We start from the raw sequence: 12,543 nt of genomic DNA on the forward strand, positions 1-12,543 counted from the left end.
TTGGCACGAGGCGGGCGAGGTACAAGCCACCAGGTGCTGTTGTCGATGAGCGCCCTGTACTTGTCAACCATCGCAGCGCGCCAATTGGGGTCGGCGAGGGCGTTGCGATAGTTGGCCGGGAGTGGTGAGGCGTGAGTCGCGGAGAGCGTGAGGCAGTCCGGTGGCGGTGGAAGGGAGCCCGTCTAAGCCCGAGTCACCGGACGGGATGATGCCGGCGCACGCGGCACGGAGACCTGCATCAGCCCAAGGGAGGGCTGGGCGTGAGGTATCGGAGAAGGAGCCGGCGCCGCCCTGTGCTGAAGAGGAGTCGGCCGCACAGGGCCCTGGACGTGCTCCGGAGGTCGTAGTTGCCGGACGTAGACGTGGAGAGGCCGGTGAGCACCGGCAGGCGGCCGTTGTACGGCCGCAGCGGCCGGCTGGTGGTCGGCTGGAGAGCCGGCCGGGGCAGAGGCCTGCTCAGGCTCTGCAGGCACCAGTGAAGGGCCGGCGGGCGCCAGTGGGGCGTGGCGGACGGGGCCATGCCAAATAATGGCAGGGTCCAGGTCGGCCAGGTCTAACTGATCGATGGAGGACCGCGTTCGCTCAACGTCCGAGGACGGAGCTGGCACGGGAGGACGACCCTGCACAAGGAAGTCAAGTGATTCCGGTGGCGGCTTGGTAACCGTGAACGGAAAGTTAGCTTCATCAAATACAACGTGTCGAGATATGATCACTCTACGAGTGGAGAGATCCAGGCAGCGATAGCCCTTCTGGGAGGAAGGATAACCGATGAAGACGCAGGCTGATGAGCGAGGAGCCAATTTGTGAGATGTCGTGGCACTAAGGTTAGGATAGCACAGACAGCCAAAGACCCGAAGTATGGAGTAATCTGGCATCTTGTGATATAGCCGATGATAGGGAATGTCATTGTTGATGGACGTGGAGGGGCGCCGGTTGAGCAAAACTATAGCGGTGGCCAAAGCTTCCGCCCAGTAGGTGGGAGGCATGGAGGCATGGATCAGTAGGGTGCGGATGGTATTGTTCAAGGTGCGCAGCATCCGTTCAGCCTTGCCATTCTGAGTGGAGGTGTAAGGGCACGAGGTGCGAAGAAGAACGCCACGTGCAGCGAGGAACGTAGCAGTGGCGTTGTTGATGAACTCGGTGCCATTATCTGCCTGAAAGCAGCGAATAGGCAAGCTGAATTGAGTGTGAGCGTAAGCAACAAAATTGACAATATGATTATGAACCTCTGATTTCTGCCTAAGAGGAAACGTCCAACAATAGTGACTGAAATCATCGACTATCACAAGATAATATTTAAAACCAGAAATACTGAGCACTGGTGATGTCCAAACATCACAATGAACGAGTTCAAAGGGAGTTGAAGTGCTAGATGATGAACTAGTAAATGGCAACCGAAAGTGTTTGCCAAGCTGGCAAGCATGATAGAGACCACGCATGGTATGTTTACATGAAATAGCTGATAACTTATTAAGTGAAGCTATGGCGGCAGGCGCAGGATGACCAAGATGTGAATGCCACAGCAAGGCGTAGGCATCGGCGAGATGACAGGAGGCTGGGGGCGGGGTGGAGGGGATGGTGTAAAGATCCCCATCGCTATTGCAGCGAAGAATCACGGTCCTGGTCTTCGGGTCCTTCACAGAAAAGCCAAGGGCATCAAACTCAATAGAACAGTTATTGTCGCGAGTAAACTGTCGAACAGATAGTAAGTTGCGTACAAGTTGAGGAGCGACAAGAACATTATTGAGTTTAAAGGTGTGATCAGCTAGAGACAAGGTAGAAGTGCCACGACTACAAATTGGGATAGAAGAGCCATTGCCGACGGTAATGAAAGACGGCAAATGGGGAAGGCGGGAGAAAAGGATACCATCATTGGAGGACATGTGCGATGTCGCTCCGGTGTCGAGCACCCATGGATTGGCACCCTGAAGTGCCATCTGGTTCAGGGCAGCAATGAGACCCGCCTGGTCCCAGCCACCTGGTGCAGGGTAGCCGGCGGGCGCCGGCGCAGGAGGCGACACCTGCGACGGTGCGAAGGCAGTGTGTGCCAGAGGGAGCGGCGCCATGGGAGGACGCCACTGCTTCTGTGGGCCCCAGGCCCACGGGTTGAAGTAGACCCATGGGCGGTTGGGCGGGGCACCGGGTTGCGTTCCACTCTGGGAACCCTGGCCGCCGTGCTGCTGTTGGTTGCGGCCGCCGCTGCGACCACCACCGCCACTGCCACTGCTGTTGCCGCCGCCGTTGCCGCCACCCTTGCCGCCCTTGCCCTTGCCCTTGCCACCGCCATGAGGCTGCGAGGACGAGGGTGTGGAGCGGCAGGAAGGCGAGGTACAGGCAACCGTAGTCGAAGCGGCAAGGGCGGAGTTGGAGGCGACCTTGTTGTCATTGGCGAGGCGGAGTTCCTTCAGACGAAGCATGTTCACCGCCGAGGTGAAGGACATCAGCGGCCTCGTGTTGGCGATGAAATCGGCGGTGTTGGAGAGGCGCGGGTTGAGGCCGTTCAGCAGGGTGAGCACCAGCTGACGGTCCTGCACGGGGTGGCCGACGTCGCGAAGAGCGTCGGCGTTCTGCTTCAGCTGCGTGGCGTAGGCTTCGATGGGGAGATCACCCTGAGTCGAGGAAGCGAGATCCTGGTTCAGGATGACAGCGCGCGGCTCCTGGTTCGCCTGGAACAGATCACGGATGGCCGTGTAGAGGTCGCGGGCGGTCTGATCCAGCGCCATGGCAAGGTCAAGGACGCCATCGGAGACGGAGCCGTACATGGCGGTGAAGTAGGTGTTCCACTTGTTGTAGTTGGGCAGCTGGAGGTCGAGCTTGATGGGGACGTGGGTCTTGACATTGACGGAGGCGTACGGATTGACGAAGACTAAAACGACGGAGTCGTGCGCGGCGGGGAGGGTGCCCTGGCCGGTGCTAGGGCTGGTGGCCGATGTGGTGGAGGACGCCGACATGGTGCTGGGTCAGGGACCAGCGCGGCGGCGGCGCAAGCAGGGGGCTAGCGCGGCCTAGTGGGTGTTGGACGTGCGGGCCGAGCGGCGGCGCACGGGAGTTAGGGTTGCGGAAGGGATGAGACCAGGAAACTAGGCCCGGACTCTTGATACCATGTAGAGAGATAGAGATTGGGGAAACACCACACACCCTGATTGGGGGGGTGACCTTTCATATATATAGCCGAGATGACTTGATGTACAAGTAAGAGTCTACAAAACTTAGAGTACAAGTCAAGTCAACTATGCATATCTCTTCTATCCCCCGATGAAGGACTGATCTGACATCCCCTGATGCCATCTGGCGCCGCCGCCGGAATGGAGCCGGAGCCCGAGCAGCCAAAGGCCGCCACCGGCAGGGCCCACCGCAAGCACCTGGCCATGCTCCAGCGCCTCTCCAAGCACTCCTCCTCCGCCGGCGCCGGCACCGGCGCTTCCTCGGACTCCGCCGGCACCTCCCCCGCTTCGCCGCCGCCAAGCTCGCCTTGGAGTCGGCGCTCTCGAACTGCCGCGCATCCTCCCCCGAGGGCGACGCGGCTGCCTCCCTGGCCGCCGCTGCGGCCGCCATCGACGACCTCGACCGTCTCGTCGCCGATTCGTCCCATGCGCTGCCGCCCTACGAGCTGCGGTCCGCTCTCGCCGCCGCCGCCGACCTCCGCGCAGCGCACAGGGCCGCGGCCTCCGAGATCCGGCCCAAGAAGTCCTTCTCCTTCAGGAACAAGAGCAGGGCCCCGAAGAACCCGCCTCCAGATCCTGCCGCCGCGCCACCACCACAGCCGCCGCCCCCGGAGTAGCCGAAGCCTAGCATCGACGCGGTCCTACCAGGGTGTGGGTTCCGGGGCAGGAGCGGCGCCACCTTGGTGAAGGATCTGCGAGCCTCCAGCAACAAGGATGGGGATTTCACGCTCGCAGATTTGGTTTCATGCGAGGCCTATGTCAAGGGCAAATGTCGGGCGCTGTATGTCCACAAGCTGAGAGATTGCCGTGTGTTCGTCGGTGCTGTTCTTGGCTCAGTGCTCATAGAGTATGTCGAGGGGTGCACTTTTGTAATGGCGGCGCACCAGATCAGGATTCATGAGGCGACGGCGATGGATTTCTACCTGCGGGTGAGGAGCAGGCCGATCATTGAGGATTGCAGTGGTGTGAGATTTGCACCACATGCTTTGAAGTATGATGGGATTGATGAGGATTTGACGGAATCTGGGCTCGATAAGGAAGCTGGCAACGGGGCCAATGCGGATGACGATGGTAGACGGCGCGGTTTGCGACTTAGGTCACGCTCAGGACAGGGGTGGCGACGGTGCATGTTGCAGCAAGTGTCACGCTCGGATCAGGGGTGGCGATGATGTCTTCCTTCAGGAACATCGGCGGCGATGTCCGCGTGAGAAAGGCTGGAGGCGCGGAGGCGGATCGAGTGCCTGCTTGATGAAGACCGGCGGCGAGTGGCGCCACCGCTTGAAAAAGCGACGGCACCGGTAGGGTGGCTTGATCACGAACGTCGTTGCTGCAGCCTGGAGGGCGCAACAACCACCTCGTCCTTCAGGAGTGTCGACGATGAACGGCAACGAACGGCAGGGCGACGCAAACCCGATAACGAATCGGGAAAAAACCTAAGAAAAACACACAGCAGCAACAGGGTGACCTCCGGGTACAATCTCGGGTGCCGTAGCGAATTCCTCTCTCCTCCTTGTCTCTTCCCCGCGTGGTCAACACGGGATAGAGAAACAGAGGAGATTGTAAAACCCGAGCGGCTCTCCTCCGATCGTCAGGCCAAGATCCGCCCCTGCAGCCGCGTCTTCTCGAGAAGCAGAGGCGGTGCTGGGAGGGGGGCTGGCCTGAGGTGCGGAAGGGGCGGGGAAGCCGTGAGCGGGGTCGGGGACGACGACGCAGAGGCGGCGGCGGCTCAAGGCGGGGCCATGGCGATGCCGACGAGCGACACGGCCACGGCGACGGTAGAGGTCAGCACTCCTGCTACTTGTGGACGATGACAGCAGCACGGATCAGAGGGATCCGCGGTGCATCCTAGGAGGGCGCTGCCCCCGGCGGAGATCAATCTCGATCTCCCCGGGGGCGCGCGAGTGCAGCGGAAGCGGCAGCGCGGTGGCGCGGCTAGGGTTAGGATCTCGTAACCTAGGTGTCTGATGCCATGTAGGAAAGATAGGATGCGTATAATACGGTCGATTGTATTGCAATGAGCCCCTTGGGCGGTATATATAGGAGTACAAGGCTTGGAGGGCAAGGCACCTCACCTAGAGATAAGGAAGGCTATCACGGGATTACATCAATCCTAAACTACCATATCTGGAGTTGCCTAATATACTCTAACATAAATCAAGCTATCTAGATGTGCAATTACGGTTCTTCTAGTGTGAAACACTGAAACCCTCATCCCAAAAGAGTTTTGTAACCTATAGCCAATCCTAGCAAGATACTACATTAAGAATGTAAAGGCACACAAGTTGTAATAAGTAATGCGGAAACATAAAGGAGGAATGAGAGGAAACAAACTCTCGACACGAGGATTTATCCTGTGGTTCGGTTTGACACTAAGTCGCCCCTACATCCACGTTGTTGAACCACTCAATCAAGAGTATAGCTTCCCGGCAATCAAGTCTCTTTCGTGAACACAATCACGGTCACATTGATCCCGCTTTCCACTAAGGAGTTTGCCCACAAAGGATGGGGGTCTCCACGTCCCCCACACAAAGTTGTCGACGCCGCTCCACACCAAGCCGGAGGGTTGTTGACGTGCCGACGAGCCATCAATGCTCCAAGGGGTTGGCACACCGAGATACACTTGTTGGTTCACTCTAGAACCACTCACAAGGCAGCAACACCTTGCTCTCTCACTCACTTAAGAGCTAACCTAGCACTAACACTCTCAAAGATATGCTAAGGACTAAAGATGTGATCACTAAGTACTTGGGTGGCTTTGAAAACTTCTTCAATGTGTCTAGGACTTCACTTGGATTCCAGCGGCTCCAAAATGGCCGGGGGAAGCCATATATAGGCCACCAACTTGAAGTAGCCGTTTGTAGCTGTTGAGCATTTTTCTGCGTAGGCGTCGGTTCATCCGGTGGTAGACCGTCGGTTTAACCGGTCACTCACAACTTCAAACTAGCCGTTGCGCACTTCTGGCATGCCTGCAGAATCATCGATTAAACCGATGATATGCACCGATACTTCATCGGTTCAACCGGTGCTGAAGAAGTCTTCCTCCCCTTCTCTGCAGTGCTGACGCCATTGCACCGATGCATTGCTCCGACACTCGTCGGTTCAACTGATGCTGAATTCTTGACTCATGTACACTTGACATGCTCTCTGGGCAATAGTATGGTGCATGCACCGACGCTCTTTTGTGCACCGTCGGTTTAATCGGTGCCTCTTGAGTTCTTCCGTTGATCTTCAAAATGCACTGTCCATTGCACTGATGCCTCTGCGTCGGTTTATCCGGCAACCATCGATTAGACCGATGCCTCTGCATCGGTTTAACCGGTGTAGTTAGTTCTGTTGCACTTGTCCAATGCGTCGCAGCAAGCAATTAGATTGGACATGGCGTCTTGATGGTGGATTGGACTTGGCGCCTCGACGTTGGATTGGGCATGGCGTCTCGACGGTGAATTGGATATGTTGGATTATCCATGGGACCTAAAAATCCTACAAATATGATCTCACAAACTTGTTAGTCCCATTGATTATGTTGTCACTCAATCACCAAAATCACAAACAATGGCCTAATGTGACCATGTTTCTTACAATCTCCCCCTTTAATGTGATCTCACAAACTTGTTAGTCTCATTGATTATGTTGTCACTCAATCACCAAAATCACAAACAATGGCCTAATGGGGCCATGTTTCTTACAAAGCCGCACCTTATTCATTGATACCTTTTTGTGATTCCTGATGACTCATCAACATTTCCTCATCCCAGCTAAACCCTTGTCATTAATTGTAGAGCTATATTTTTCGGTGAGAAGTACAGATTGTAGATTGGTATAGCATTTAGAACTACTTTACGTTCACGTTATAATGTATGTTTTTGAACTCAATATTTAGTATCTGCGCATCAGATCAATTAGCTACTGTTATAAATGGAAGAGGAAGAGAAACCAGTCTTCAGTGTACCTGAAACTGAAAGCTGCACAAAATTCAGAATCACCATTTGTGATATCTGATTCATCATAAAGTCTATGCGCTTCTCGAGTTGGCTCATGAAAATCGGAACAATCAAAAGTTGAAACCCAGATTCATCCACATCTTCTTGGACACCTAAATACTAGCAAAGATGCCTTTCTAGAAACACTTGTCATTTATCTTTCGCGCAAATTGTAGGTTAGTATAACCTATATATCTGCTTTATGTTCATGTCAGAATGTATTTTGACAGTGTTTAAAATAGCGGGCTAAGGCATTTAGCGATTGGTGTTTGTAGAGGCTAAGAAAAGCTATAGCGGGCTACAACCTAAATAACCCATTTAACGGTTTTATAAATACCAGTGTCGGCCCTCTAACCTTGACACCGACTTCTGTGGAAACTATATCCATAGTACACCAAGAAGACCTTCACCTAGATACTAATATGAGAGACCAACTCTACATGAAAACTCAACTCTTTATTCACCGTAACTTAGTACAAAACTCTTGCACTCTTTATGTGGCTACCCTACCATAACACTACTACACTACATGGCAACTTTGCCATCTCCTTGAGACCTCTTATGCCATGGTATGACAAAAAGGGAGAGGAGCACTCCTATTTATAGGACTCTATTGATCATATGGTTTTACCATGTGTCCATCTTCTGCATATACTTCTTTACAAAATATCTAACTCTAGAATTTTTTCTTATACTTATCTAATCATACAAATATCTAATTTCTAAAGTATTCCATATTTCACCATGAAGCATGGTAACCATGGTTCATGCATACTCTCTAATCTTCTAAAAGATTCTCATAATTATGCATTTTTACTTCAACACCATGCATAAATCTATGAGCAATTTTGCATAAAAAATGAAATCAAAAAAATTTCATGTACTAAAGTACGACTTGGATTTCATTCCCTGTTACATCATTGACAAAATAATAAATTTTATAAATGATGAAGTTTAATATTAAACTAACAATAAATAAAGAGTAATTATATGGTTTAGCAGGATAAATAATCCTTAATTTAGCGGCTATAGCAGGATATAGCCGGCTATTAGCGGATTTAGTCTTTTAGAGCTATGAGATGGATATCCTAACTTTCTCCTCTCCCAAAAGTTATAGCAGGCTGTAGTGGTGGCTATAGCCAACTATTTAGAACCTTGATTTTTGACGAGGAAACATCAAGATCTTTCTATGGTACCTAAAACGGGGATTCATACTTACAAAAGACAACCTGGCAAGAAGTAATTGGCAAGAGAGCCAACAATGCTGCTTTTGTCATGAAGATGACACAATACAACATCTTTTCTTTGATTGTCACGTTACACGGCTGGTATGGGCCTCGGTCTACACGGCTTGGGGTTTGCCTAAACTAAGCAGTGTATCTAATATGTTTGGAAACTGGTTGAATGGTATGACAAAAGATTACAAACCACTTGTCCTTGTAGGTGCTGCAGCCCTTTGCTGGTCTGTTTGGCGCTGCATAAATGCAGTGGTATTTGATAACAAAAAACATTCTTGCTTGTAGGTTATCTTCGTGACTACACATTGGTTACGAACATGGGCTATCCTACAACGGCCCTCTTCGCAGGACACCCTTGTGGCGGCGTCGCATTTTTTGGCCCAGGTGGCCAAGGACTTTTTTGCCCGGGTGCATGGGTGGCAGTCTAGTCTTAGGATTGACAGCTATTAATGTGCTTGGCTTCTATCAAAAACTTTTTTGTAGGGTTGTGTGTCATTAGGACAGAGGCCGGGAATATTTCAAGGCGATGTATCACCTCGATGTATCAAACTTGAAATTAATAAAGTTTTCCTTTTCTAAAAAAACATCGTTTTCATGAACAAGGCACTCTCTTTTCACATAATGCAGGCTCCAAGTCCTCAAGAAAAAAAAATTGCTGCCTTCCGCTCCATGTATTCTTGAGCCCACCCTCTCTAGCTAGTAAAGCCAATTGTCTGTGGGCCAGGAGAAAATTTTGCAGAGGCGATGGAGATGCAAATTCTTCGAAAGAGAGAGCACTGAGGTTTTAAAATGAAAATGGCCAGGGAATCCTTTTGGGCACCAAATTGTTGGGTAGAGATGCCCCGTCCAACAAAAGAGAGTGAAAGGAAGGGTTGTTGACGTGACACCAAATTGCTGGGCATCCGGTTTTCGATGAACCCTAGCAAAGCTAGCCATCTTTCTAACAAGACATATAGTCGTAAAGCAAGAGGGAATTCGTAGCGCCATTAGCCACCAAAACCCTAGTGGCGAAAAAAAGACCAGCGGAATTCAGAAAGAGCCGGCTTCTGTAGAGCGAGATCGAAATAAAACTGCGAAAGAGATTTCTTGGAGCTGGAACTCGACCAGACAGAGAAGGCCAATCTAGCAATCTTGTTCAAAGAGAAATGCATCACTGTGTTGCATCACTGTGTTTTGACTACCATACATCAAGGAATCAGAGCTGATGCCATGATCAACTGGTTTGGTTATCATCAAGAACCAGATCAACATCGATCAGGCCATACAAAGTTAGCTGCAAATCTATTCCAAACCGAAATTCTACCAGCAGGGGACCAGTAGTACTTGCAGAGTTGCCACGCATCTTGACTTGAACTATTCTCCATCTGCCTTGACTAGAACAATTCTGCTATATATGAATCACGCGTGCCACAGGTGTCCTAGAAACAGCCGCAGAAGGAGCATGGCGCCCGTGCAACGCAAAAGACATGGGGCGTGAGTGCACGAGCCAAAGAAAACCAAACGTTAAATGACAACAGGTGTAAAGCAAGAGATGCGTGTGTGCATTGTCCCGACCAATCCAAATGAAACTTATTCCTCCATTCCATGAGAGAGAGAGAGAGAGAGAGAGAGAGAGAGAGAGAGAGAGAGAGAGAGAGAAGGCTGCAGGTTTGCAAGGCCTGGACAGCAGTATATAAGATGCAGCGGTGGGCAGGCATGTGGTGAGCAACCTCGAAGCTAGTTCAAACTAGTGGGAGAGGTTGTGGGAGGAAGACGAAGACCACGAAGAAGCTGCTGCAGCTGAAGCTACCCGGTGACGATCGATCCTAAGAATCAATCGGGTCGTCCATGGCGAGGGGCAAGGTGCAGCTGCGGCGCATCGAGAACCCGGTGCACCGGCAGGTGACCTTCTGTAAGCGCCGCGCCGGGCTGCTCAAGAAGGCCCGGGAGCTCTCCGTCCTCTGCGACGCCCACATCGGCATCATCATCTTCTCCGCGCACGGCAAGCTCTACGACCTCGCCACCACCGGGTATATATGGCGGCACAGCATCCATCTCTCTCCCTATCTCTCTCTCCGGAGCTGCCATGATCAGTGTGCTGATTAACTGGCTCGACGCAGAACCATGGAAGAACTGATCGAGAGGTACAAGACTGCCAGTGGGGAAGCGGCCCTACCGGGTGACGGCGGCGGCGGACTCAGAATGGTTAGCTCTCACTCCCAACTTGCCGGCATCATGTTCTCGCTCTGGTTCTTTTCCCCAATCTTTTGCTCTCAGACTAGAGAAAACAACTTTAGTATCATGTTCTATGCTCATTCCTGTATTCCTCGCTTGAATATACGCAACATTTTTCACTGTAGCAGCCCACTAGTGCTAGCTTCCACCCTACATACCATGAGCTCCTAGCTAGGATATCATTATTAGATTGCTAGTGGCGGAATTAATTTCTCATGCATCATAACAGAAGATGAACTGTTAGTTGCCATCATGCCATCACAACATCTGTAAGATTTTAACACAAGTTTAAAACTGCTCAACTGCTGGATGCTGGGCAGCAGGCATCCTCTTTGCCTCTGTTGCAATCGTACTTCAGGCTGCAACTTTCCTCTGTTGCCTAAAAGCTATTGGCCATGTATGTGACCCAGGACCCAAAACAGGAGACTGTGGTGCTGCAACAGGAAATCAATCTGCTCCACAAGGGCCTGAGGTAATTACTCTCACATCTTTGCCTTGCAATTTGTAGAAAACGTACGAGTCAGTTTGCTTCAGAACACACCTCTCCAGTTTCCAGCACAAACGTGAAAGAAACTCGAATATACATCTAGATTTGCTTACAAGTTAGAGCTGCGGCACAGGTTAGAATTTATGCTTTTGTCCATATGTAGGTACCAAACCAACCAAGTAACCCAAAACATTTCTGCAAGAGACAGGAACTTCTTCAAAACCATGAGACTTTTGCCCTTACACTTAACACCAAGCTCTTCACTTGAAAACCTGAACTGCCATCTCAAAATAGGATTCCTTTTGAAAAGAAAAGAAAAGAGGAAACAACAGAGGTTGCTTACATCCTCACACTTTGAACTCTGACATTTATACTGACAAAAAAGAAACACTTCGGCAGGTACATCTACGGAAACAGGGCAAATGAACATATGAATGTTGAAGAACTGAATGCCCTAGAGAGGTACTTGGAGATATGGATGTACAACATCCGCTCCGCAAAGGTAACTCGCGAAAACTCACAGAATTTCTTCAAGAAATATAGTTTCAGACATTGATGAAACCTTCTTGGCAAACAGATGCAGATAATGATTCAAGAGATCCAAGCACTGAAAAGCAAGGCATGTCCAAAACTCTTTACATGATTCTATAAACACCTGATGCGACATTCTGACTCACTAAAAAGTATCTCTGTTCATGCAGGAAGGAATGTTGAAAGCTGCTAACGAAGTTCTCCAGGAAAAGGTACTAATTGTTAACCGAGTCTGACCCACAAACTTCCTTCAGGTCTTGTGCCATACATGGTGGAAGCTGATGGTATGAATGTGACGTTGCATGCAGATAGTAGAACAGAGTGGTTTGCTCGACGTAGGCATGATGGTAGCAGATCAGCAGAATGGGCATTTTAGTACAGTCCCACTGATAGAAGAGATCACTAACCCACTGACTATACTGAGTGGCTATTCTAATTGTAGGGGCTCAGACATGGGCTATTCCTTCTAACGGTAATAACGCCCTGAGGGTCTCGTACTGTTGATTACTAGTGTGCAATACAATTAATAATGCTTGTGTAATGGTTTGTTCTGAGACTTTGGTGTAACTTAAGCTATATAGCCCATTGTCCCTCAGGAGTACCCTGGTATTGTATTGTATTGTATCATCATACATTGTGGTTCTTTACTTCCCCTAAAGAACTCTTGAGGAGCTCTGATGTTGTGTTATTTCACTTAATTGAGAATCTATGTTTGTGTTTCGTTCCCATCTACTTAATTGAGAATCTATGTTCGTGTTTCATTCCCATCTATCTAGCAATACTGTCAGAGCATGTGATGTGCACAATTGGACAAATGTACACATGATCTCAATTTACACACTATGTAAGCAAAAGTGACATATAAAGAAAAACCACAGGCATTAGAAACCATGCCAAGAAGTCACTAACACTATCAGGTTCTGTGCTGA

At 50.4% G+C, this 12,543-nt stretch overlaps 2 protein-coding genes and 1 pseudogene across 2 annotated transcripts; 2 read left to right on the forward strand and 1 right to left on the reverse strand.

Annotated features, from left to right (window-relative positions):
• Positions 1 to 1,596: 1,596 nt before the first annotated feature.
• LOC120639297 lies at positions 1,597 to 2,951 on the reverse strand. The gene is made up of 2 exons (XM_039915267.1): positions 1,868 to 2,951; positions 1,597 to 1,634 (listed from the first exon to the last, which is right to left on the reverse strand). Exons 1-2 carry the CDS (start codon positions 2,949 to 2,951, stop codon positions 1,597 to 1,599), a joined length of 1,122 nt encoding a protein of 373 aa, XP_039771201.1.
• Positions 2,952 to 3,305: 354 nt separating this feature from the next.
• Positions 3,306 to 4,712, forward strand: LOC120713846 (annotated as a pseudogene).
• Positions 4,713 to 9,969: 5,257 nt separating this feature from the next.
• LOC120711177 (MADS-box transcription factor 26) lies at positions 9,970 to 12,334 on the forward strand. Its single transcript, XM_039996632.1, has 7 exons — positions 9,970 to 10,391; positions 10,482 to 10,566; positions 11,007 to 11,068; positions 11,483 to 11,585; positions 11,661 to 11,702; positions 11,785 to 11,826; positions 11,923 to 12,334. The coding sequence occupies exons 1-7, from the start codon at positions 10,210 to 10,212 to the stop codon at positions 12,082 to 12,084; spliced, it is 678 nt and encodes a 225-aa protein (XP_039852566.1). The 5' UTR covers positions 9,970 to 10,209; the 3' UTR covers positions 12,085 to 12,334.
• The last annotated feature ends 209 nt before the right edge of the window (positions 12,335 to 12,543 follow it).

The sequence above is a fragment of the Panicum virgatum genome, chromosome 6K (genome assembly GCF_016808335.1).
Source record: "Panicum virgatum strain AP13 chromosome 6K, P.virgatum_v5, whole genome shotgun sequence".
Classification (NCBI taxonomy): Eukaryota; Viridiplantae; Streptophyta; class Magnoliopsida; order Poales; family Poaceae; genus Panicum; species Panicum virgatum.

Excerpts from the sequence above, each read along its gene's own strand:
- LOC120639297 (XM_039915267.1), bottom strand. The coding sequence starts at position 2,951 with ATGTCGGCGTCCTCCACCACATCGGCCACCAGCCCTAGCACCGGCCAG. Across the intron at positions 1,635-1,867 it reads GCACATGTCCTCCAATGATG|GACCCGAAGACCAGGACCGT; the intron begins GTATCCTTTTCT and ends TTTTCTGTGAAG.
- LOC120711177 (XM_039996632.1), top strand. The coding sequence starts at position 10,210 with ATGGCGAGGGGCAAGGTGCAGCTGCGGCGCATCGAGAACCCGGTGCAC. Across the intron at positions 11,703-11,784 it reads TCCAAGCACTGAAAAGCAAG|GAAGGAATGTTGAAAGCTGC; the intron begins GCATGTCCAAAA and ends CTGTTCATGCAG. Across the intron at positions 11,827-11,922 it reads ACGAAGTTCTCCAGGAAAAG|ATAGTAGAACAGAGTGGTTT; the intron begins GTACTAATTGTT and ends CGTTGCATGCAG.